Source organism: Narcine bancroftii, chromosome 4 (assembly GCF_036971445.1).
Source record: "Narcine bancroftii isolate sNarBan1 chromosome 4, sNarBan1.hap1, whole genome shotgun sequence".
NCBI lineage: Eukaryota > Metazoa > Chordata > Chondrichthyes > Torpediniformes > Narcinidae > Narcine > Narcine bancroftii.
The window spans coordinates 204,839,277-204,863,965 of NC_091472.1; the positions used below are offsets into that span (position 1 = coordinate 204,839,277).

The 24,689-nt window shown below is 43.8% G+C and overlaps 1 protein-coding gene and 1 non-coding gene across 5 annotated transcripts in view; both read right to left on the bottom strand.

Annotated features, from left to right (window-relative positions):
- LOC138761496 (paxillin-like) overlaps positions 1–24,689 on the bottom strand; it is a 184,202-nt gene that overhangs the window by 51,995 nt on the left and 107,518 nt on the right. For 3 of the 4 annotated variants that reach the window (XM_069933720.1, XM_069933718.1, XM_069933721.1), the window contains exons 2-5: positions 14,636–14,862; positions 7,288–7,338; positions 6,325–6,428; positions 3,014–3,153 (exon numbers count right to left, since the gene is read on the bottom strand). In XM_069933720.1, the coding sequence (XP_069789821.1) occupies positions 3,014–3,153; positions 6,325–6,428; positions 7,288–7,338; positions 14,636–14,862 (522 nt within the window). Of the gene's footprint in view, positions 1–3,013; positions 3,154–6,324; positions 6,429–7,287; positions 7,339–14,635; positions 14,863–17,322; positions 17,469–24,689 lie in introns of those variants that run through there. The other variant, XM_069933719.1, reaches the window with a different exon arrangement.
- Positions 8,739–8,929, bottom strand: LOC138762504 (U2 spliceosomal RNA). Its single transcript, XR_011356919.1, has one exon. It is a non-coding gene; the product is annotated as a U2 spliceosomal RNA (small nuclear RNA).

Here is a 24,689-nt window from a genome sequence, read left to right on the forward strand (position 1 = left end):
CAGAGAAAATTTACAAGGATGCTGCCGGGAGTTGAACTGAGTTATAGGGAAAGCTTAGACAGGTTAGGACTTTATTCCCTGGAGTGCGGAAGAATGCAAGGAGAATTGATAGAGGTAAACAAAATCATGAGGGTTTAGATAGAGTAATTGTAGCAGGTTTTTTTCCACTGAGGTTGGGTGAGACAAGAACTGGAGGACATGGGTTAAAAGTGAAAGGTAAAATGTTGAAGGGAAACTTCATGCAGAAAGAGGAATTTGGACAGGTACATGGATGGGAAATGTATGGAGGAAGCAGGTGGAATAGTCATAGACTAGAATAGCCAAAGGGTCCGTTTTCTGTATTTTTAAAATTTAAATTTATTTAAATTTACACCTAATGCACGGTTACAGCCCATCTCGGCCTACGATTCCATGCTGCCCAATTTACACCCAATTAATCTAAACCCCTGGTACATTTTGAATGGTGGGAGGAAACCAGAGCCCCCAGAGAAAATCCACGCAGACTCTGAAGGAACATACAAACTCCTTACAGAGTGGGATTCGAATCCTGGTCCCGATTGCTGTAAAGGCGTTGCGCTGACTGCTGCGCTGCCCCAAAAGTGTAATTCCCATACTGGAAGTTGAATATGGGCTGCCTGGGTGAAAACCAGGAATCCCAACCGTTGGACCATATGGAACAGTGTTTGTGAACAGTGTGAAAGAGGAATTTAGGTCATAACTTTGCATTGTTTCCTCAAGGTTCCAAATCACAGCCAATTTAAATTGGATAATCAAAGCAGACTTAAGTAAAAAATTCAGCTGCACTTTTCAACTACAACTGACCATGGGAAAATTCCTAATCCAATGTCCAGACTCTTGTACTAATAACCCAAAGACGTGAGCACAAATCCTACCATATACATGGGAATTTTTTAAAAATGGGATATTAAACAAATTTGTAATCAAAATCCATGTATTAATAGTTGAGAAAAATATTAATTACAATAAAAAATAATGGATACTTTTTAAAGAATTGGTCTAGTTCAAACACATCGGTTTTATGTCCTTATCTAATTTCATTTACATATCCACTTCTTGCCAACAAAGATGCTCAACTCTCAATTCCCTTCTGAACCTGCTGCAGCAAATCCACTTGGGCTCCAGCAAGAGCAGAAAATATTGCCCAGCCACTGACAACCACTTCATAGCAAAAAAAGAAATAAAAACTTGACCATGGAGAACACACTGTGTCAAAGAGTAACTCCATAATCTGAGAAGATGAAGGGCCTCAGCGAGTCAGGCAACTATCATAGGAGGTTAGCGGAGAGAAATGGCAGCACAGTTAGTGTGGCGGTTAGTGGAACGCTATTACAGCGCCAGCAACCCAGGTTTGGATCCGGCACTGCCTCCTATGACCTGTGAGGGTTTTCCCGGCTGCTCCTGTTTCCTTCGACCTGCTCCTGCCTCCTACGATCTGCGAGGGTTTTCCCGGCTGCTCCTGCCTCCTCCGACCTGCTCCTGCCTCCTCCGACCTGCTCCTGCCTCCTCCGACCTGCTCCTGCCTCCTCCGACCTGCTCCTGCCTCCTCCGACCTGCTCCTGCCTCCTCCGACCTGCTCCTGCCTCCTCCGACCTGCTCCTGCCTCCTCCGACCTGCTCCTGCCTCCTCCGACCTGCTCCTGCCTCCTCCGACCTGCGAGGGTTTTTCTGGCTGCTCCTGTTTCCTACAACCTGCTCCTGTCTCCTACGACCTGCGAGGGTTTTCCCGGCTGCTCCTGTTTCCTCCCACCCTACAAAATGTATGGGGCTGTAGATTTTTTTGGGTGGGTTTCAATGGCTGAAATTGGCTTCTACTGCGTTGGAAACAAAAATTTAAAAAATTTTTAAAACTTAAATATACCATCAAAGTTTTGGATCAGACCTCTATTGAGATTAATGTAGGAGAGTCCAACAGGTGAGAGAATTGAATAGATGAAGGTGGGAGAGGTGGAGAGACAGGTAGACAAGTTTTCAAGCATTGCTCACCTGGGAATATTCTGGAACCTGAACTTCCGACCTATCCCTATCATAGATCTTCAACTAATTGAGAAGATAATTGAGGAAAAAAGGAAATTTGATCTTTGAATCTTTTCATTTCAGGAAAAGAAGTAGGTACTTTTTTTTCATTCGACGTGGACCTGTCCTAAGGTTAAAAGTTTTTGGTTGCAAATTAAATCGCTTTTGGAACAGATATGAAAAGTAAATTTACCTTTTGATCCAGTATTGTTTTTATTAGGAGATATTAAGTCGATAGCTCTAAGATTGAGATTGACCATGTACAAAAATGGAAATTTTAGTTTGTCTCTGAAGTGTTTTGCTATTACATGGAAATCTGATTCGGTTTTAGGTATGAAAAGATGGTATCATGAAATGAAAGCCTGTATTCCTTTAGAAAAGATTACATACAATTTAAGAGACAAATATTTTTTCTTTACTAAAGTTTGGAGCCCTTATTTGAAAACTATTGGTGTTAGAATTTGACCTCTTGGTCCGCTTCGATAGGTACCACTGTTCCTGCAGCCAGAAGGTTTAAATGTGATTGTAGTAGATGATGATCTCCTTTTTCTTTCTTTGTAGGTGGAGAAGGGAGGAGGAAAGGTATTAGTGGGGTGGTTGGGTTATATAAATGACTAATCACATTATGTCTGTATTAATATGTAATAACTAATGTTATGTGATTTTAAATAAAATATTTAAAAAAGGAATATCATCTCATAAGTTGCAGGTCCTTATTCCTCAAATGATACACAAATTAAACACATATAATGAGATTCACTAAAAACACAGGTAACATTTTAATTTATTATCCTCACAGAAGTAATTATTTAAAGACTAACAGCAAAACAAGGAATGTTCAAGAAAGGAGAAAAAATATCAAGTAAACAGGAAAAAAAAATTTCTGTTTACTTAAACTGCAGCATGGATCCTTTGGAAAAAAAACTGGATAAATACTGCTTGTAAGGAAGACATTTAAATGCGCCATATCAAGCATTTACCTGTTGTAAAGCTGCTTGACGGATTGTGTTGCACCTCATTCAGTTCCAGAAGAAGACGATCCAGTTCCGAGAGATTACTACCCAGTGAAGCAGTCATGACAATTGGTGAAGGTTCTGAGGATTTTGTTTTATTGGGAAAGCTGCAGATGTGACAGAATAAGAGTGAATTGGTATCTGATTGTGACAGTAACGGAAACCGCACTTAAACATAAGACTAACACTATTCAACACAGTCATCGCCATTAGTTTACACTGTTACGAGCTCCCCTTTTAGCAAAATGAGATTATCATTGTAAGGGATAGTATAGACAGGAGGGACTCAATGGTCACAGTTAACATTTAACATTTCACACAAGCACCATCACAACACAAGTCACAGCCCAGTGATAATTTGATACATTGGAAGAACAGAGGGAAGGCTTGTCATAGTCTGTTCCACATTCAATACATTTGCAAAGGCACTGATTTTGGAGGAAAAACAGCTTTTTGAAGCTGCTCTTGTGGCCAGCCATTTTGTGGAATTCAGAGCAAAGCACGCTCTGTGAATGATTGGGCCTTTTCAGTGGATTGACTTGTGTCAGGAGGGTCTTTTGGGAAGCAAAGTGCTTCATTTTGAGTGTGATTGACAGTGAAGGTCACTTGGAGAGAACGGTGCCAGGGTCTTGGAAGCTTCATGGAGGCTGCCCAGTTCGAGCCTTGCCTACAAAAGGACCAGGAGTTTTATGATCACAGCTCATGTGGATGGACATTTCTTCAAAGACAACGCAAGGAGAATTCGTGAGTCTGTAGCAGCGACAACTCCCGTCTCCCCATCAGTTCAACATTAATTCTGGGCATCAAATTTCAAGGCCAACACTTCAACACTGAATTTGAAAGACTGAACTTTGAAGTGACTTTCTAGATTATGGCCTGGACTGTAATGGTTTGGGTATATCACACACACACACACACACACACACACACACACACACACACAAAAAGTACACCTACGTATAATTGGGGATAGATTTAGTGTTAAGGATAGTTAAGATTATAGTTTAAGAATTAGAAATAAAATTAGTGTTTTAAAATTAAACACTGTCTGGTTCATTGTCTATTGCTGCTCGTTACGTGGGGCTGTAATAACACAATAGAGAGAAATGCTGCAGTGGTTATGATCTCATGATAATTTGCACATTTTCATCTGACATGCAACTTTGCACAGTTTTACAGAAAGTTCACACGAACAACATAGTTGAATGAAGTTTAATGTTATATACACAAGTACTATATCCAGATATAGAAAACACATAACAAGCTGTATATAATATAAAAGGTAGAGAGGAAAAAAAACAATAATAAAATAAATCATGGTTGGTTCCTGATGACACTGAGAAGAGGGCACTATTGTTCTTGGCAAGAATGACTACCCCAACACCTCTAAGAATGAACCCACAAACCTTTCACAATCCAAAGGGCAATACTTATGTCTTGGGTTGCGCATGCCTACACTGCATTTACACCTTCCTTCAACTTGAATTTGGAGACGCTCCTGTGCTTTTCCCAAGCACATGGGGACCCATAGATTTTCTTTCCTGAATTTTCTTTAACTTGTTTCGCCCCATCAAAAACTGAGCCAACTGCGACTTTCATTCTCTCTACTAATTTGCTGACTTATTGTAAGGCTTCCCACTGTCCTCGATGAGGGCCTTTAGGATTTTATTGCATTATTGTTGCCAAAAAATGGTAGTTACTGCTGAACAGTGGCATTGCTATGGAAAAAAATTGAATGGCCTCTTACACGGTTATTCAACAATGACATTATTTCTTACTGTTGAGATCAGAAATTGAGCACGGCAAGATTAGCAAAGTGGCAGGATAATTTTTTTCTTCCATTTACACATCTGAGACATCTGCCAGCATCTGAAAACTGACCGCTCATGATTATGCACTCAGCTCCAGTTTAGGAGGCATATTATCTGGGAAGAATCTGTTTCAGCTGCCACTGTTTAAAAAGGCTGTCTTTGACGAGTTATTAATCAAACTGTTTTTTTTCCACGTCAGTCAATGATCAAATTCACTTTACTTAAAGACCTCAATGATCAGGAAAATCACTCTCTCTCTCTGTATTTACAAAAAGTAACAGTCTCAGCAAAATATCACAATTTTACATCTGAAGGAGTATATATATTACCTCTGTAATGGATTATAAATATTTTGGATTTTGGTAAGATTAGTGGGTTACATACATACACACATTATAAAACAGATCTTATTTGAAAGATTGAAGAATTCATATTCAATAACATTGCAGGATATCTGGAGAAGGTGATGCACATTTCACAAGTAGGTGCTAATTGAAATAACTTCATAAAATGAATAACCATTGTTTGGAACTGGAGACAGGGTAGCTACAAAAAAGGTCACTCCTGGGTTTTGTTTATCTAAGACAACACCTTGACTAAGGAGAAGAACTCCTGTTGTTTGCTGGAGAAGGTGGGAGTTCTGCAAGTGAGAGAGTCACATGGGCTTGCTGGAAGTCTGAGTTAGAGAGTGAGAGAAGTAACAAGCTCTCAGTCAGCTTGTGTGTGGGTGACACTGAAAAGCAGCTGAACAGTGCAAGCCAGGAAGAGCTGGTTGAAACTGATTAAAAGTTCCAAAGCAGAGAATGGCTGGAAGTGCTCTCTGTCTGATGTTTCTCTTGGAATAAGGGGAACAGAAAAGAGCTCTGTGGTAGCCTAAAGAAAGAGGTTACCTTCTGGAGAACCCTGATGAGGCAAGTTTCATCAGCAAGACTTTGAGGTGACTAATGGTGGTACCTCAGTTATGGAAATCCTGGAACAACAAATCTCTCTCTGCAAACCCTACAAGAACCTTCCTGAGCAGTAAATGTTTACCTTTCAAGCACCAAAGCCTGGTGAACTTTATACATGTTGAATTCTGTACACAGTATAAGAATTGCCTGCATCCAGAGAACTTAGAAGAAGGAGAAGTGAGATTGAACTGTGAACCAAAGAACTTTTCTTAAATTTACACACTCATGCGCTTAGAATTTGGGTTAGTTAATTATAGAGTTAAGTTAAAGTTTGACTCCGTTTTCATGTTTAAAGTTGATTAAAAATAACTTTTGTTTTAAAAACCACTTGTCTTGGTGAATGTCTATTGCTGCTGGGTTCTGGGGTTGTAACATCTCCCTTGAAGAGCCCATAATCATTCTGCCTCCAGTATTGCTCACCTGAATTAGACATGGATTTATAGGGCTCAAAGACATTGTTAGAGTCTAATAATATCTGCCATTCTATCCAAAAGAAGACCTTCCCCCTGTTGAGTACCTGTAAACATGGTCTTCCTCAGAAGAATGCGCAACAAGAGGACTGACAGAATCTTGAGAGGAGGAGCTGTTTTTCACATTTGTGGAGCAAATCTGCTGTTGTGGCTGAAATAAGAACATACATAATCAGAAATGATCAAATTAGTAATGAGCTTCAGATCGAGTATATATACATCGAGAAAAAATGGCAGAGTTGCCAGAGGCAAATCCACAGGCACTCAGTGACACTTTTTCCCTTACAGTTAGTCCTTGTCTAACTTACAGCAAGCAAAGTAAAATTCTAAGTAATATTCCATTTTCTGTATTATTTCATGACGATAATCTTGAATCTAAGACTAAAACAAACCTAACATCAAATTTCCTAGTTTAATGCATGTAATTTAAACTCTAAACCGTAAGCATCCAGTTCCAAGCACACACTGCAATGATGACAAGCCAAGTTTCCTTTTAAATTAAAAGAATGAATCAATATCTCAAACACAGAATTTACTACTAATTTGAATGCTGACATTCCTTCCAAATAAACTTCTCCCAGGTAGCTAGTTATTCATCCTGCACACCTAATGGGAAGGTGAGGCTCAAAATCATAGCCAGGAAATTTATATCCAGCATGCATCCAAATCTTGAACGTAAAACAATATGCTGAGGCTTTAATACTGGGATACGCTGGATCCTGCTCCATTTCAGTTTTGGCTTGGCCAGGTCTATTTTTTATAAACAGATCAACATTTTCTGAATTTAAAGGGGCATAAATTAAAATCTTCAAATTTTGGCAACAAAAATATTGGTGCAAATTTATTTCTTTTGAGACCCATGGGTAGATTTTTATGGTCCTGCGTTTACAATTATTGCTTTGGCAATAATGGTTGTTTTTTTATAAATTTCTTTAGTATGGATGGGAGTTGGCAACTTTTCATCCAATCAAATAGACTGTGATCTGACTACAGGACAATCCAGCCTGTACCTTGGGAGAGCTGGTGATTCCAGTGGAAGTGGAGATCTCTTCTTGGTAACCCTGTGCAATCAAGAAACAAAAATATGTTACCTAAACACTGACAGATTTATAGCACTTAAGCATAGCAATAAACTATTTTGGCTTCATTGATGCCAGAGCTAATTTCTCAACTGTAATCCTAATTCTCTGTTCCTATTTTACCAATGAAGTATTTATTCCGACTCAAACACAGTTCCAGTCATGGCTGCAATGTGCATCACACTAAAATTCTCCAGAAAACAAGTGCAACGAATGTGGAACAAGAGAAAAACTGAAATGTAGGATTTTTGCACATACTTTTATAGAGAAAACACTTTCACTTTTCTGAAGAAGGGCGACTCTGGAAATGTTAGTTTATTTTTTACTTATGCTAAAGATTCATTGCTTACGACAACATTTTCTGTTCCCATTCCATTTTCTCTAACAACTCACCATCAAGGAAAAAGAATTGCAATTAAATTGCTCCTCTATCCCTGTGCTTCAATGCCAACCATAAGAAATTTTTTTTTTCATTGACACTCCCAAAACTTTGGTGTTGAAAACTTATGTCAACCCATCTTAAAGAGAAATAAAAACACACTGCTGGAGAAACTCAGCAGGTCACATAGCATACTTTACAGAGAACACAACAGCACAGAAAACAGGCCATTCAAGTTGAGTGATTTGAAGTAAAAAAGTTGGGTCTTCTGGTCTTTAAGAGTGAAACACAAAAGTCTGCAGATGCTGTGATTGTAAAAGGCAATGCAGGGAAACAGCAGGTCACATGACGTACTTTATATAGCCTGTGCTGAAAAATCATTCTGCTAGTCCCACTGACCTGCACCCCTTCCATAACCATCTCTACATCTCCCATATATGTATCTATCCAAATTATTCTTAAAACTTAAGAATGAGCCTGAATTTAAGAAAGGTAAAGGTACTTAATGGATGTTTTGGGCCTATGTCCTTCATCAATGTATGATCAATATGTAGGCAGGCGCCTGAATACTATATAAAGTACGCCATGCGACCTGCTGTTTCTCTGCATTGCATTTTTATTGTAATCACAGCATCTGCACACTTTTTTGTTTCACTCTTAAAGAGTGGAAGATCCAACTTTTCCCAACTTCAAATCACTCAACTTGAGAAAAAACGCTGCTGTACTATTTCAATGGCCATAATATCCCAATGACGGTTCAAAAAACTGAATTGCTCAATCTTGTTTTTTTAAAAACCTCAATGACTTGCACTATATGCATAGAGTCTAGTCCCTGCTGACTGACCAAGCTAGATCCATTTACCAACATTCGGCCCACATCTCTTCCTTTTAAATTTTACTATTATACCCACCTCTGGCAGCTCATTCCAAGTATCCACCACACAACTGAAAAGGTGCCCTGCAACTCCTTTTTAAATCTTTCCAAGAGTTTGGGATTCTCTTTTTTAAGTGCACCGTTCCCAGAGGCACTGCAATACTGGGTCAATGCACGGAGTGGACGGAGCAAGCCCCTATTCCATCTCCCTGTTCCAAAAATCAATTTAATATATGGTCCCCAGATAAGGGACGTATCAGATATTAAACTGATAAGAACAGATACTACGCTTGATCTTAGCCAAAAGGCCGAGAAGCGATGGATTCCTTTATCTTGAGAAAACACTATTTACCTTATCTATGTCAAGATTTTTGTAATCCCATACAAGGGTCCCTTCCACCACCTACATTCAATCTTGCCAGATCTTTTCTGCATCTATTCCAGCTTCATATCTTTCTGACAGCTGGGTGGCCGGCCAATGCTCTAAATATGGTCTCTCCAATATTTTGTACAGTTCACTTCATGTGCAGTTTAAACGATTATCGACATTATTTTTATTGCTTTATCACCCACCCTCTTTTACACTGCATTGGGTAGCTATTGACCTTCAACCCCACCTGTGGTCTTATCAACTACCTTCTGGCAACTGATCCACATAACATTTCTTCCTTTAATCACTGTAAAACAAAAGGTAATTTCAGAGGCAACACACAAGATTTCAGTAGTTGATGCCAGACTAATCAGCAGGAAAATCCCTTTCAGTGCTTGGCAATATCTTCACATGTGAATTTGCCAACACCCTTCCCCCTTTCACAAAGACCCAAGTTGACACAAGGTTCGGAAATTCCTAACACTCGTCTCACCAGCGATCACGGGAGTCCTTTCAAACTGGGAATTTAGGTGGAGATCATTTCTTCATTGCAACATTGCATCAATTTATTTACATCTTTTGCCAACATCTTTGGGCGCAGCAAATTCCCAGCAGGAAACACCTGAGAGTGCTATTGGAATTCTATTGTAGGGAATTAAAGTGTAATTAATTCCGAATCATGTCCATGCGACTCCCCCTTCAAAACAAGTGTCGCATCACCCTCATCAGTGTCTATGCTCCAACCCTCCAGGCGGAACCAGCAGAAAAGGACAAGTTCTACACTGACCTGCGCGACCTCATCCAATGCACCCCTACAGCCGACAAGGTTGTCATCCTTGGCGACTTCAACGCTCGCGTCGGCAAAGACTCAGAAACCTGGCCAGGAATCCTGGGCAAGCATGGCGTCGGCAAGTGCAACGACAATGGGCGCCTCCTGTTGGAGCTCTGCGCAGAACAGCGGCTTGTCATTACAAACACCCTTTTTCAGCAGAGGGACAGCCTGAAGACTACCTGGATGCATCCCTGATCCAAACACTGGCACCTCCTGGACCACATCCTGGTGCGAGAAAGTGACAAACGAGATGTGCTCCACACCAGGGTCATGCCCAGCGCGGAATGCCACACTGACCACCGGCTGGTTCGCTGCAAGCTCAACCTTCACTTCAAGCCAAAGCCCAGGAACAGTAAAGCCCCCAGAAAGAGGTTCAATGTTGGAAACCTGCAGTCAGACGAAGCGAGAGGAAACTTCCAGGCAAACCTCAAAGCAAAGCTCGACGATGCAACCCGCCTCACGGACCCGTCCCCTGAAACCCTCTGGGATCAATTGAAGACTACCATACTGCAATCCACTGAAGAGGTACTGGGCTTCTCCTCCAGGAAAAACAAGGACTGGTTCGACAAAAACAGCCAGGAAATCCAGGAGCTGCTGGCAAAGAAGCGAGCTGCCCACCAGGCTCACCTTACAAAGCCGTCCTGTCCAGAGAAGAAACAAGCTTTCCGTCGCGCATGCAGCCATCTTCAGCGCAAACTCCGGGAGATCCAAAATGAGTGGTGGACTAGCCTCGCCAAGCGAACCCAGCTCAGCGCGGACATTGGCGACTTCAGGGGTTTCTACGAGGCTCTAAAGGCTGTGTACGGCCCCTCACCCCAAGTCCAAAGCCCGCTGCGCAGCTCAGACGGAAAAGTCCTCCTCAGCGACAAGATCTCCATCCTCAACTGATGGTCAGAACACTTCCAATCTCTTTTCAGTGCCAACCGCTCAGTCCAAGATTCCGCCCTGCTCCAGCTCCCTCAACAGCCCCTAAGGCTAGAGCTGGTTGAGGTCCTCACCCAGGATGAGACATATAAGGCAATCGAACAACTGAAAAGTGGCAAAGCAGCAGGTATGGACGGAATCCCCCCAGAGATCTGGAAGGCTGGCGGCAAAACTCTGCATGCCAAACTGCATGAGTTTTTCAAGCTTTGTTGGGACCAAGGAAAACTGCCTCAGGACCTTCGTGATGCCACCATCATCACCCTGTACAAAAACAAAGGCGAGAAATCAGACAGCTCAAACTACAGGGGAATCACGTTGCTCTCCATTGCAGGCAAAATCTTCGCTAGGATTCTACTAAATAGAATAATACCTAGTGTCGCCGAGAATATTCTCCCAGAATCACAGTGCGGCTTTCGCGCAAACAGAGGAACTACTGACATGGTCTTTGCCCTCAGACAGCTCCAAGAAAAGTGCAGAGAACAAAACAAAGGACTCTACATCACCTTTGTTGACCTCACCAAAGCCTTCGACACCATGAGCAGGAAAGGGCTTTGGCAAATACTAGAGCGCATCGGATGTCCCCCAAAGTTCCTCAACATGATTACCCAACTGCACGAAAACCAACAAGGTCGGGTCAGATACAGCAATGAGCTCTCTGAACCCTTCTCCATTAACAATGGCGTGAAGCAAGGCTGTATTCTCGCACCAATCCTCTTTTCAATCTTCTTCAGCATGATGCTGAACCAAGCCATGAAAGACCTCAACAATGAAGACGCTGTTTACATCCGGTACCGCACGGATGGCAGTCTCTTCAATCTGAGGCGCCTGCAAGCTCACACCAAGACACAAGAGAAACTTGTCCGTGAACTACTCTTTGCAGACGATGCCGCTTTAGTTGCCCATTCAGAGCCAGCTCTTCAGCGCTTGACGTCCTGCTTTGCGGAAACTGCCAAAATGTTTGGCCTGGAAGTCAGCCTGAAGAAAACTGAGGTCCTCCATCAGCCAACTCCCCACCATGACTACCAGCCCCCCCACATCTCCATCGGGCAAACAAAACTCAAAACGGTCAACCAGTTTACCTATCTCGGCTGCACCATTTCATCAGATGCAAGGATCGACAATGAGATAGACAACAGACTCGCCAAGGCAAATAGCGCCTTTGGAAGACTACACAAAAGAGTCTGGAAAAACAACCAACTGAAAAACCTCACAAAGATAAGCGTATACAGAGCCGTTGTCATACCCACACTCCAGTTCGGCTCCGAATCATGGGTCCTCTACCGGCATCACCTTTGGCTCCTAGAACGCTTCCACCAGCGTTGTCTCCGCTCCATCCTCAACATCCATTGGAGAGCTTTCATCCCTAACGTCGAAGTACTCGAGATGGCAGAGGTCGACTGCATCGAGTCCACGCTGCTGAAGATCCAGCTGCGCTGGGTGGGTCACGTCTCCAGAATGGAGGACCATCGCCTTCCCAAGATCGTGTTATATGGCGAGCTCTCCACTGGCCACCGTGACAGAGGTGCACCAAAGAAAAGGTACAAGGACTGCCTAAAGAAATCTCTTGGTGCCTGCCACATTGACCACCGCCAGTGGGCTGATATTGCCTCAAACCGTGCATCTTGGCGCCTCACAGTTTGGCGGGCAGCAACCTCCTTTGAAGAAGACCGCAGAGCCCACCTCACTGACAAAAGGCAAAGGAGGAAAAACCCAACACCCAACCAACCAATTTTCCCCTGCAGCCGCTGCAACCGTGTCTGCCTGTCCCGCATCGGACTTGTCAGCCAAAAACGAGCCTGCAGCTGACGTGGACTTTTACCCCCTCCATAAATCTTTGTCCGCGAAGCCAAGCTAAAGAAGAAAAAAACAAAGGAAAAAGGTTCTTTCTGGATACAGGCAATGTACTCTCAATATTTTGCATGCAAAATATCAGTTATGCTTAGCCTCAAACCAAAGCACAATAAAAGATTTCTCCCCCGAAAAATCGAACTGAAGAAATTATTTCATTGGCATAAAAGAGCACAAGTGCCAAACAATATATTTTTCTCATTTTATATTTTAAAAATGAGTGAAGCTCTGTTACAAGGGAGCTTTCAATGAACACTGGCCTAGAAATTTTAGAATGATAGATGGGTATAGCAGTCTTCATCAATGGCCATTTTGATCCAGAAATTGTGCCATGGTCTGGAAAGGGGCCACAAACATTATAATCTGATATTAATAAACATTGGAGAGGGGAGGTAAAAATGATAGTGTTTGGAAAAGGACAGCAAGGTGTAAGATGGGAGGGTGCTGATATTGTGAGGGTGGAGGTGGTGTGGAGATGCTTTTCTGCATGTGTCATAAAGGGAAATCTGACATGAAACCGAGTCTGGCACCATGTTGGGAAGCACATCTGCCCCAGGTATGCCCACAATTGGGTAATGGCACCAGAATGTGGTCTAAGAGTTTATTCGATGCTCCAAAAGCAGAAGTAACAGGAGAATAAAGTCAAGCCATGCAACCAAAAATCACATCACACCTGCAAAGTGACTCATGCCTGGTCAAATTCAAGTATTAATATGGAAGGAAAAAAAACTATTGTACAACTAAATTTTGAGGCACCTATTCTTCTCTGCTACTGTCATGAGCAGTTTATCAAAGAATGAAAGGGGTGTTTGATGGTCAAGTTTATTTACCTCATGGCAAACCAGGTCTGCGATAATTTTGTTATATTGATTCCATTATTAGAACAGTAAAATCCCTATTATCTGGCATCAATCAATTGGAAACTCAACATAGGAAATAAATAAATATCTTTTTAAAAAAATAAAGCTTTAAATAAAAGTTTAAAATTGTAAATGTTCTCTGAATGGACACATACCCCTTGGGAACAAACATTCAGCCAGTGAAGCACCCTGGTCATGCCCCTCCCCCAGTAGCTGTTTGAATAAAGTTTCAATAAAGTTGTGTTTGAATAAATGGTGGCATCCAGGATGAAGAGCCGGCCAGTGCCACTTGCTGCTGATGCGACTCTCCCAAGGTGTCTCTGTATCCCTGCCTGGTAAGAGTCCTTAAGTTTATTAGTGCATTTTTAAGTTTATTGGAAAGGGTTTATCTATAAACTTGGGGGGGGGGGGGGTTTAATATGACAGCGACATGGCTATCGCAACACTGTTACAGTGTCAGCAAGGTGCGCTGGGGGCCTGACTAGGAGATTGTGTGGAGGTGAGTTGGGTTGTCATCACAAGGAAGGTATGCAGAGGACCTGACTGAGACACTGGCATGGCAGTGAGTCGGGTTGTGTCGAGGGACTAACAAGGACACCAGGATGAAGAGCCAGTTGATGCTGCTTGCTGCTGGGGCAACTCTCCCAAAGTCTCTCCCTATCCCTGGCTAGTAAGTCTATATCTTTATTAGTATGAGGTATATTAGCAAGGCTTTATCTGTAAACTTGGGGGAGGGGGTAAATTATGGCAGTGGCTTGGTTAATGCGGCAGCTGGCACAACACTGTTATAGTACCAGCAACCACAGTTTTGAATTTAAATTTTGTAAGTTATGGGAATTACTTGATTTAAATGAACTTTACATAATTAAAGACTACAATACTATTTTTTTCCCCAAATTAATTGTACATTTTGCACTTTTAAACAATGTATTCTTAAAACAGGTTTATTAGTAAAGCATTGGAAAAGTGAGTTTCAGTCAACTGGAAAATTTGCGTTTCCAGCATCCACAATCCACAAAGATGCTGGATAATTGGGGTTTTACTGTACAAAAGAGGAGATACAGCTGTATCAAGAAATGTATACTCTTCAAATTTTGTGGCAAAATTCTGAAGAGATAGGAATGGGGGTGGGAGGTGGCCTTTAAGTCCTAAAGAACAATAACCACATGGAGAAATGATAGTTCACACCTACCTGTTGGTGCTGATATCGTGAAATAGGCGGTTGCCACTGTTCAACTGAGTCAATGATGACCCCATTCAAAGCGTCAGCTGAGGGAGGTGGTGGCACTGGTGGGGGCACGGATGCTTCCTGGCAAACGTGACCTCCTGTTGGATAAGAATACGGGGTCTCCTCTGGGATAAAAATGGGCCTTTTTGAAATCTGTGAAGTTGTTGATTCGAGATCAGCAAGCAGAGCATCTAAGAGAGAAAAATAATTATGCTAAAGACATGCATCTCCAAATGAAACACTCAAGAGTATTACATTACATCGATGAGCAAAACCAAAACAGCCCTTATCCTGTTTTTCATATTGATTTTGTGAAACTGCTACCCACAATCCTGTTTACCCTGGAATCTTTCAAATCGATTATTTTTCAAACATTTTCCATTTCCCATTATTGTCTCCACTATGCATCTTAGAAGGCATTAATGCTCTGACAACCTACTTCACAAAATAAAAGTGGAAAATGTTGGAACACTGTTGAGTTAACTTATTAAAGTCCTTGCACTTAAAAATGCCCAGGGCGGCACTGTTGACACAGCAGTTAGCTGCTGAAATGGGTGGCCACTGGGAGGTCACTATTGCGACGGACAGAGCCGAGGTGCTCAATGTTACAGCACCAGCGATCAGGACCCAGGTTTGAATTCTATGCTGTCTGTAAAGAGTTTATATGTTCTCCCCACAGCTGCGTGGGCTTTCCCCCTACCCTTCAAAAAAAAAATGGCCTGGGGTTATAGGTCAATTGGGTGTAATTGGGAGGCACGCATCCGTGGGCCGAAAGGGCCTGTAACCGTGTTGTATGTCTAAATTTAAATCCATATTTTAATTTAAATATTTCATTTTAACTTATTTTCATGAAATAGAGAATACTTTATTTTAAATAAATGTCTTATCCTAGTTAGAATCTTAGTGATTATCTTTTCCATGACCTCAAGTTGATTTCTAAATGCAGGCATTCAAAACTAAATACAGTCTACAATTTCAATTTTATACTTTCTTATAACTAGACTCTTACTTACAAACCTAAGGAATACACAGGCTCTATTGGTTCAAAAGAACCCATCTTTTTGGGGCTCTAACCCCTTCACAGTTTCACATATTACACAATAAATAACTCTTAAGCAAGTCTGTGATTGTAGCTCAATACTGAAAAGTGCCAGAGAAACTCAGCAGGTCTCCCAACATTCTTGATGGAGCAAAGATAACATCAGTTCCACATCTTTGCTCCATCAAGAACACTGTGTGACCTGCTGAACTTCTCCAGCACTGTTGTGTATTGAACTATTTTATTTGATTACTTTTTAACCCATAACTTTTGCACATTTCTGAGCAAAACTCAGGATGCTGCCTCACAACCATTCACTGCCCCAGACAGTTATTCTAGGTGGAGCAACACTTGACTTGTGAATCTGCAGGAGTCACCTACTGCATCCTGTGCTCCCGTTATGGTCTCCTCTACATTGTTGAGACTGGGAGACCACTTCATTGAGCACCTCGGCTCTGTCCGTCGCAATAGTGACCTCCCAGTGGCCACCCATTTCAATTCCTGCTTCATTCCCTTGTCGACATGTCGGTCCATGGTCTCGTGCACCCCCCCTTTCCATTAGCTCTCTCTGCCCCCACCCCTTCCCTTTCCTCCAGCTTTGCATTCATGGAGCCACCCCCATCCCCAAATCAATTTTCACCTTTCTGTTCCTGTCCTCCTATCCACGGCCATTTATGCCTTTTGCCCTGTTCTCCTCCGCCCGTTCTTTCATCCCTCCTCTCCTGGTACCTGTCTGTTTTTGCTCACACCTTGAAGAAAGCTTCAAACGTTGGTTAGATAGCTTTGCCTCCCATGAATGCTGCATGACCTGCTGAGCTCCTCCAGCATTTTTGTGTTTTTCCTCAGAAAATGAAATAGCCTTTTGGAAATTAAGCAATTGATCAGTACAAAAATGCAGTCGCTCACTAAATGAAGACTTGCTGCAGCCTTCAGCAGGCTATTACTCCACTGCTTACGTACGGATACAGAGCAAAATCCACCTCCAATGTAGCAGCCAAATCTTTAAACCCAGTGGGAAAATCTATCCATAATGATAACAATAATTGCATTACCATTATCACCAGTTTGAATGTTAGACCTTGGCCTTTCTTCTGAACAGCTTCAATCAATCCCCTACTTAAGTTCATCAATATCTCCAAAGTAATTGTAAGACATTCAATTAGTACACAAGGCTGAATATGTCTGAAACTGTCTGATCTCAGAAGCTAAGCAGGTTTAGTCCTGGTCAGTACTTGGAGGGGAGATCACCTAGGAACACCAATTGCTGTAGGTTTCTGTGAGGGAGCTGAACAAAGAGGTGACTCAGTAGGCATTTACAAACTGGGGATGTTCGGGACCATATATCCAACCCTTGTAGTGGACCCTGGCAGCCCCTTACACACTGGACCCTAAATTGCCCGGTCGAATGGCGACCAGACAATTTAAGGGTGCAATTTAAGCGTGCTCTCACCCCTTCGATGAAGCGATTACCACGTCGCCGGAGGCCTCGCAAGGTATCCTGTTCTGAGTTGGAATCCAAAAGTGCCGGCACAGAATCAGGCCAGCAGGGAAGTGGTGTGAGCCGTCAGGGGAGGGGAGTCAGCCGTCAGGAGCAGAGTTAGGGCTTTCTTACCCATAATCCCTCACACTGTTGGAAATGCTCTGGCGTTCCAGCGGCACGGGTGATTATGGTAAGGAAGATGGCCATTGCACGCAAGCACTGATGTCATTTTATACCCGAGCAGCCATCCAAGGTGGTTTGCCTACCCGTGCAGTTTTTAAAAAAAAATTCTACCCACCAATTTGTAAACCCCTTCAGTCTGCCTTATGGTAGACAAAAGTTAAAGAATTTAACATATGTTACATTCTAAATGTACTGTGATGTAACAATAATGGAACCTTTACCTTTCTCCAATGGTCATTATCAATTTAAATGAACTCAACCTATTGTGAAATCATGCTGTGCTGTCATGTTACACCAACTCACCATATATTACTTAGAAAGTCCTGTAAAAACTAATTCAAAACATAAAATGGGAGGAAGTGAAGTAAAGAATACAATGAAGAAAGACCGAAGAGACAAGCAGACAGACAATTCAATTAGACTAAATACATTGTTAGTCGAGAATTCTGGTCAGCAAATGACTTGATCTCTTGGGGTTTTCCAAAAGAAGCAAAGTTATAGCAATTTGCATAAATAAGCATAGGCCTTGCCAGCATAGGCATGATGAACCCATAATAAATCCCCTTCCAGGGAACAAACACTTCATCACCAACCAGTTTACCTTTATTCCAAATGCCTTAATGTTGATTAAAAAAAAGCTAAAATCAATTTCTTCAATTACTATTTCAGCATTCAGTTCATCCAATAAAAAATTGTTATAAACACACATCCTGCAGCCTTTTAAATTTACTTCTTACTGTTGGGTAATATTGCACCTTTGCCAGTTGTCTGAAAACACTGACACCGAACTTGCGTTTTGTGCTAATGTTGTTCAACGACATTGAACTCCACCTCCGTTAACAAGTTGAGGAAATAAAATGGATTAGAAGTATCAGAGGAAGGCATGGTTGACGTAACGGTTAACACAATGCCTTTACAGCGCCAGCGATTGGGACTGGGGTTCGAATCCTGTGCTGTCTGTAAGGAGTTTGTACATTCTCCCCACACTTAGGTGAGTTTCCCCAGGGGCTCAGATTTCCTCCCACAGCTTAAAATTAAATGGCAGTTATAGGTCAATTGGGCGGTATGGAGTCGTGGAGCAAAATGGCCTGGTGCATTGCTGTATGTCTACAAAGTTTTAAAAAATTTCTGAAGCTTTGCAAGTTTTCCGAATGCTCAGCAAAATGGTGTTGAGATGGAATGTGTTGATGCAGAGTAACCAGGGGCTTAGTTTGATGTATTTATGCACCCTTTGGCTCAAACATAGTTTGCCTTGCAAGCTGTTTAAAATTGCATTGCTAGTTGCAGAGAGTGACAAAGTATCTGAATCCCCAGTGTGATGTGGGACTGAAAACGCATCACATTAATCAATGAGATTCAAGGATGAAGAAATACAGTAAAACTCCTGGTATGTGGCACCTATGGGGGATTGGTAGATGCTGGCTAAGTGAATTTGCCGGTTGCTTGAGAAATTGTGTAGCATAATTGGCCAACTAACCACTAAGGTGGCAATGTGTAACTTTTGTATTTTTTATTATTTATTTTCTACAATTTTTTTTTTGCTGGTTGCTTGAGGCTGCCAATTGCTCGAGTTCTGTATTACAGGGATTTTTACAGTGCTCGGAACTCGAGAGGAATGATAAAGGGGCTGAATTTCAAACTTGAATCTGCAAATGCAAAAATTATGGTCTAAAAGATATGGCAAAGTATTTTAAAACTTTTTTTTTTAGAAAGTTTAAAGGGCAATTCACTGTGAGAATTAGAGCATGTTGTCATTTTCTCAAATGCTCAGGCCTACCGTGATGATTCACGACTCCTGAGGTATCTTTTCATTGACGCACTCAGGATGCTAACTTGCTCATCAACAATGCAGTGCACGGTTCACAAACTATCTGCTATTCAGGAAATTCTGGCTTGTTATTATCTTAATTGCTTCATCACATAACCAGAGAAACAATTTGCAGTTTAAGATAACTGACAAAAGACACAAATAGTTTCTTTTCAATGATATGCAACTGCGTAATTTGCTTGCTTTTTTCCTCCAAATTATGAACTTTTATAATTATTGGCCATGATTTGCTCTATAGCACAAGATGATCCACAATCTTGATATGATAGAAGATGATGGTGCTGCTGGTGCAGACCTGGGAGAACAGAGAGGAGACACAGTGTTCCTCCTTCCTGGGATGGGTTTTAAATGGCCTGTAAAAGAGTCCTGATGTGCCACACAACAGTGAACCCATGGAAGTTCATGCTCAAGATAACAGCACCCATGTTTGGCAGCAGACCATGAGAGTTGTGGTTTCTGAGTGATCAGAGGTCCAGTGAAGGTCACCAGAGAATGAGAAGTCCGGGAGAGGACCTACAGGGATGGTAACTGGAGCAGTAGGCCAGCACAAGGGGCTTCAGAGGATGAAGATCTCACGCCAGTCAGTGGCTCTCCTGGGCTGCTGGAGACCGACCAGCATGTGGGAACTAGGAATCGGGACTATTATTTGTTAGGGTGCCCATGAAGAGCAGGTCCTCGAAAGGTCTTGGGTACTGACAGTTTCCTAATCCCACTGGAAGTTCGGAACTCAGAGCTCAGTTCACCAGTGGATGGAACAAGAGGTTCTGCGACTGTAGAGCTGACAGGAGCATTTGAGGTGGATCCTTCCCTTTCTCTGATTGGTGGGACACTTCTTGTGTGACTTTATGGCCAATATTAATAAATACCTGACAATAGAGGAACCTTGATCTTGAAAAGCTAATGTGGATTCAAATCTTGGAAGATTTCAACCACATTTAGTTTCACTTCCAAGGCAATAAAGAAAAAAAAATCAATTAAGGGCACCCTCAAAGAAAAATCTAACACAAGCCACACGGTAAGATAGAAAGATGACCAAGACACCATCATCGTGTTAATGGTGCACATACATTCGTGCACAACTGCCCTGACCCCCTCCTGCCCCCAAACACAAAGTCAGAATTCCCCTCGTCCTCATCTATTGCTCCACCAAATTCCACATTCAACATAATATCATCCACAATTTCTGCCAACATGAACCCACTACCAGATGCATTCTACCTTCTCCTCTCTGCAGAGACCACTCCTTCTGGGTCTCCTTCATACCTTCCCACTAACTGGACACCCAGTACCCATTCTGTGACTGCAAGAAATTCTACACTTCCACCCACATCTCCTCCTTCCAAACAGTCCTTCCAAGTGAAGCAACATTTCACTTGTGAGCCTACAAGGGTCATCTAATGTATCCGGTGCCCCCATTGTGGTCTCCTCAACACTGGAGAAACCGGACACAGACTGGGAGATTTTGTTGAGCTCCTTCGCTCTGTCTGCTAAAACAATGACCTCCCAGTGGCCACCCATTTAAATTTCATACATCATTCCCACACCAACATGTTTGTCCATGGCTTTATGCCTGGTGAAGCCAAGGTTAACTGCAAACTGGTGGAAGATCACCTCGTATTCTGTCTGGACACTTTCCAACCAGATGCTCTTAATATTGTTACTTATGCAAAAGATTATAATGTAGCGGCCCGTGCACAGATACGCGGACCTGCCCACAAAATGGCCAATGAGCACGGTGACCTCCCACATGGCGGGAAGATGGGGAACTCTGGCAGGAATGCCGGCCAATCCCAGGATGCTGATGTCAGCGCCTGGGCCAGAGCAGTAGACCAGTCTCATTTCCCAAGGCTTTAGTGTGCGTGTTGTTCTTCTCCGACAGGTCCAACCAGCAGTTCAACCCAAAGATGACGGATCAAGTAGAGCCAGCGACCATCCATGCAGTCTCACTCATGCTCCCAATGTTTTGGGTGTCACGGCAACATGTGTGGTTCGAGCAAGCCGAGGCTCAATTCCAGCTTCAACACATCACCGCCAACGACACCCGCGACTTCTACATTGTGAGCACCCTCGATCAGGACACAGCGCCAAGGGTCATAGATTTCCTAAAGCAGCCTCTGGAACAAGGCAAATACGCAGCCCTCAAACAGTTGCTAACTTGCACTTTCGAGCTCTCCCAGCGCACCGCCCGATTGCTGCATATGGACGATTGAAGGACAGGGCCCAATCTGCCCTAATGAGTGAGATGCTCGCTCTATCTGAGCGCCACAAACCTTGCCTGCTCTTTGAGCAGATCTTTCTGGAGCAGCTGCCCGAGAACATCCAGGTCTTGCTCACTGACGAGGACTTCAGTGACCTTGGAGGGTCACTGCCTGGGCAGACATGCTCTGGAGAATGAAGAAAGACACCAGTACTGTCATAGACCACATCAGCAAGCCCCATGAACAACTGCCTGTGAGATCAAGACCAGCGGAGAGGTAAGTTAATGCCCAGGACAGTTCTGCTACTATCATCAGCCATGGGGTGTGGAGGCTCTTCGATGCTGCCCACCCTGCAGGTTTACAGGAAACACCCTGACTATCGTTGATGGCTGCGGCAGTTGACCTACCTAATAGCCTCCTCTACATCTGGGACTCCTTGATGGGCAGGCATTCCCTGGTCGATACCGGCTCCAAGATAAGTGTCCTACCCCTTGCAGGCCTCGACACCAGCAGCAGCAAGCAGGGCCCATCATTGAGGGAAGCCAACAGTTCCTACGTTCAGACTTTTGGGACTCGTATCATTCCCCTTCGGTTCGGCAACACCTGCTTCACATGGATCTTCATCCCTTTGGCAATGTTGTAACCACTCCTGAGGATTAACTTCCTTCATGCCCACTGCTTGTTTGTTGACCTCAAGGGATGGTGTTTGGTGCACACTAGAACTTTTCAGACTGCCTCTGGGGGAAGCCAAACTACCACTCCCCACTCTACCTGGACTCTATAATGCTTTCAGACAACGAATTCACCTGCATCCAGGCGGAGTTCCCCTCAATAGTGGCGCCACAGTTATCTGTGGCTGAGCCAAAGCACAGGGTAAGGCACCACATATTGACTGAGGATTCCTTGCTCCACTCCAGGGCACACCGACTCCCTCCCAAGAAGTTCAGCCTAGTGAAGGAGTTTAAAAAGATGGAGGAGCTGGGATTGTGCGGCACTCCGACAGTCCCTGGGCCTCCCCCCTCCACATGGTGCCCAAATCAGTGGGGGGGGGGGGGGTTGGAGACCATGCAGCGACTACCCCTGCCTCAATTAGGCCACCATGCCCGACAGATATCCTCTGCCCCACATCCAAGATTTTGCTGCATACCTACACGGGGCACAGGTGTTCTCCAAGCTGGACCTCATTCAGGGGTTCCACCATATCCCAGTTGAACCCAAGGATGTACCCAAGACAGCAATTATAACCCCCTTTGGCTTGTTTGAATTTCTCCACATGCCCTTCAGTTTAAAGAATGTGGCACAAACTTTTCAGTGGCTGATGGATGCAATGGGCTGGGAGATCTCATTTGTGTTCATCTATTTGGACGATATCCTCATTGCCAGCCTCAGCCTTAAAGACCGTGTCGCCCACCTGAAACAACTGTGCTCCCAGTTGAGTGAGTTCGGGCGGACGATCATCTGCATGAAGTGCCAATTAGGCCTGGACACTATCGACTTCCTGGGGCACAAGACATGGGGCTACACCCCTCCCTGAGAAGGTCGAGGCGGTCTGGCACTTCGCTAAGCCACGCATGGTAAAAGGGCTACAGAATTCGACAGTATGATAAACTTTTACCACAGGTTCATACCAGTAGTGGCATGCATCATGCACCCCCTCTTCGCACTGATGGCAGCTAAGTCAAAAGACATTCCAGAACGCCAAAGACATGTTGACCAAAGCCACCCTCCAGGTCCCACTCCAGATCGGAGGCACCTACCGCCCTGATAGACAACACCTCCAGCACAGTGATAGCTTTTTTCACCTCCACCTCCCCTCCAGAGTTCAAATACAGTGCATTCTATCAAGTCCTATTGGCATTTCTGTTATTTTGGAAGGCTGGCAATTCAAGGTCTTCACCAATCCCAAGCCGCTGACCTTCACCTTCATAAGACATTGGACCCGTACTCAGCCCGACAACAGAGACATTTGTCCTATGTGTCCAAATTTACCGCGGACATACAGCACATCGCAGGTAAAAACAACGTGGTAACTGATGCTCTGCCACGCCCCGCGATCGAGTCAGTACACGCTCTGCTCTGTCCCAAGGTGTCGACTACGTGGTCCTCACCAAAGCGCAGCAGCAGGACCCTGAGATCCCACGTATAGGACATCTGTCTCCGCCCTCAGGGTAGAGAACGTCCCTGTCAGCCCAGGCAACCTGACACTCCTGTGCAAAGTCTCTACTGGCAGCCCCCACTGCATGGAATTTGAAGCCATCCACAATCTGGCACACCCTGCCATTCATATTACAGTCAAAATGGTGGCTAGCAGGTTTGTCTGCCATGGCCTCCGTAAACATGTCAGCCAGTGGGCCAAAACCTGCATGAACTGTCAGTCCTCCAAAGTGCATGTGCACATGAAAGTGTTCACACAGACTTCTGAACCAGTGTGGCGCAGGTTCAGCCATGTACATGTTGTTATAGTAGGGATATTACCAGTTTCCCGTGGGGCGAGATACCTCTTGGTCATGGTTGACCACTTCACTAGGTGGCCTGAGTGGTCCTGCTGGCTGATACCACCACAGAAACCACTCATTGACATGTGAGTGTCCAGATTTGGGGTGCCAGAGCAACTAACCTTGGATGGTGGGGGTGGGAGAAACAATTCACCTCTGGGCAGCACTAGCTAACATTCTGGGGACACAGCTCCACCGCACCATGGCGCATCACCCTCAGGCCAATGGGTTGGTGGAGTGCTTCCACAGGCACCTCAAGGCAGCCTTGATGGCCTGGTTCAAGGCTACCAACTGGGTGGATGAACTGCCTTGGGTCCTGCTGGGAATTGGTACCACGCCGAAGGAGGACTTCAATGCCTCGGCAGCGGAGATAATCTATGGCACACTCTTGATCATTCCCAGGGAATTCCTGGCCCACGATAAACACCTGGAAGATCCCGCGGCAACCTTTAAGAACTTGTGGTAAAAACTTGTGTCCCTGATTCAACGGCAACCTTCACCACATGGCCAATCCAAATATAATGTCCCCAGGGACTTAAAAGACTTGTCATTAGGTATTTGTGAGAAGGGGCACACACCGGCCACATCTACAATGATCCTACGAGGGATCCTACAGGGTAATCAGAGTCCGTGGCTCCACCTTTTGTCGAAATTGGCGGTAAGGAGAAGACTTTTACCGTTGACTGTAATGAGCTAGTCTCCACTCCTCCCCTTACGACACAGGGGCAGCTGCCCAAGGCTATGGACAATGGCCCGATCGCTAGTTCTGGCCCGCGCATGCACAAAATGGCCGAC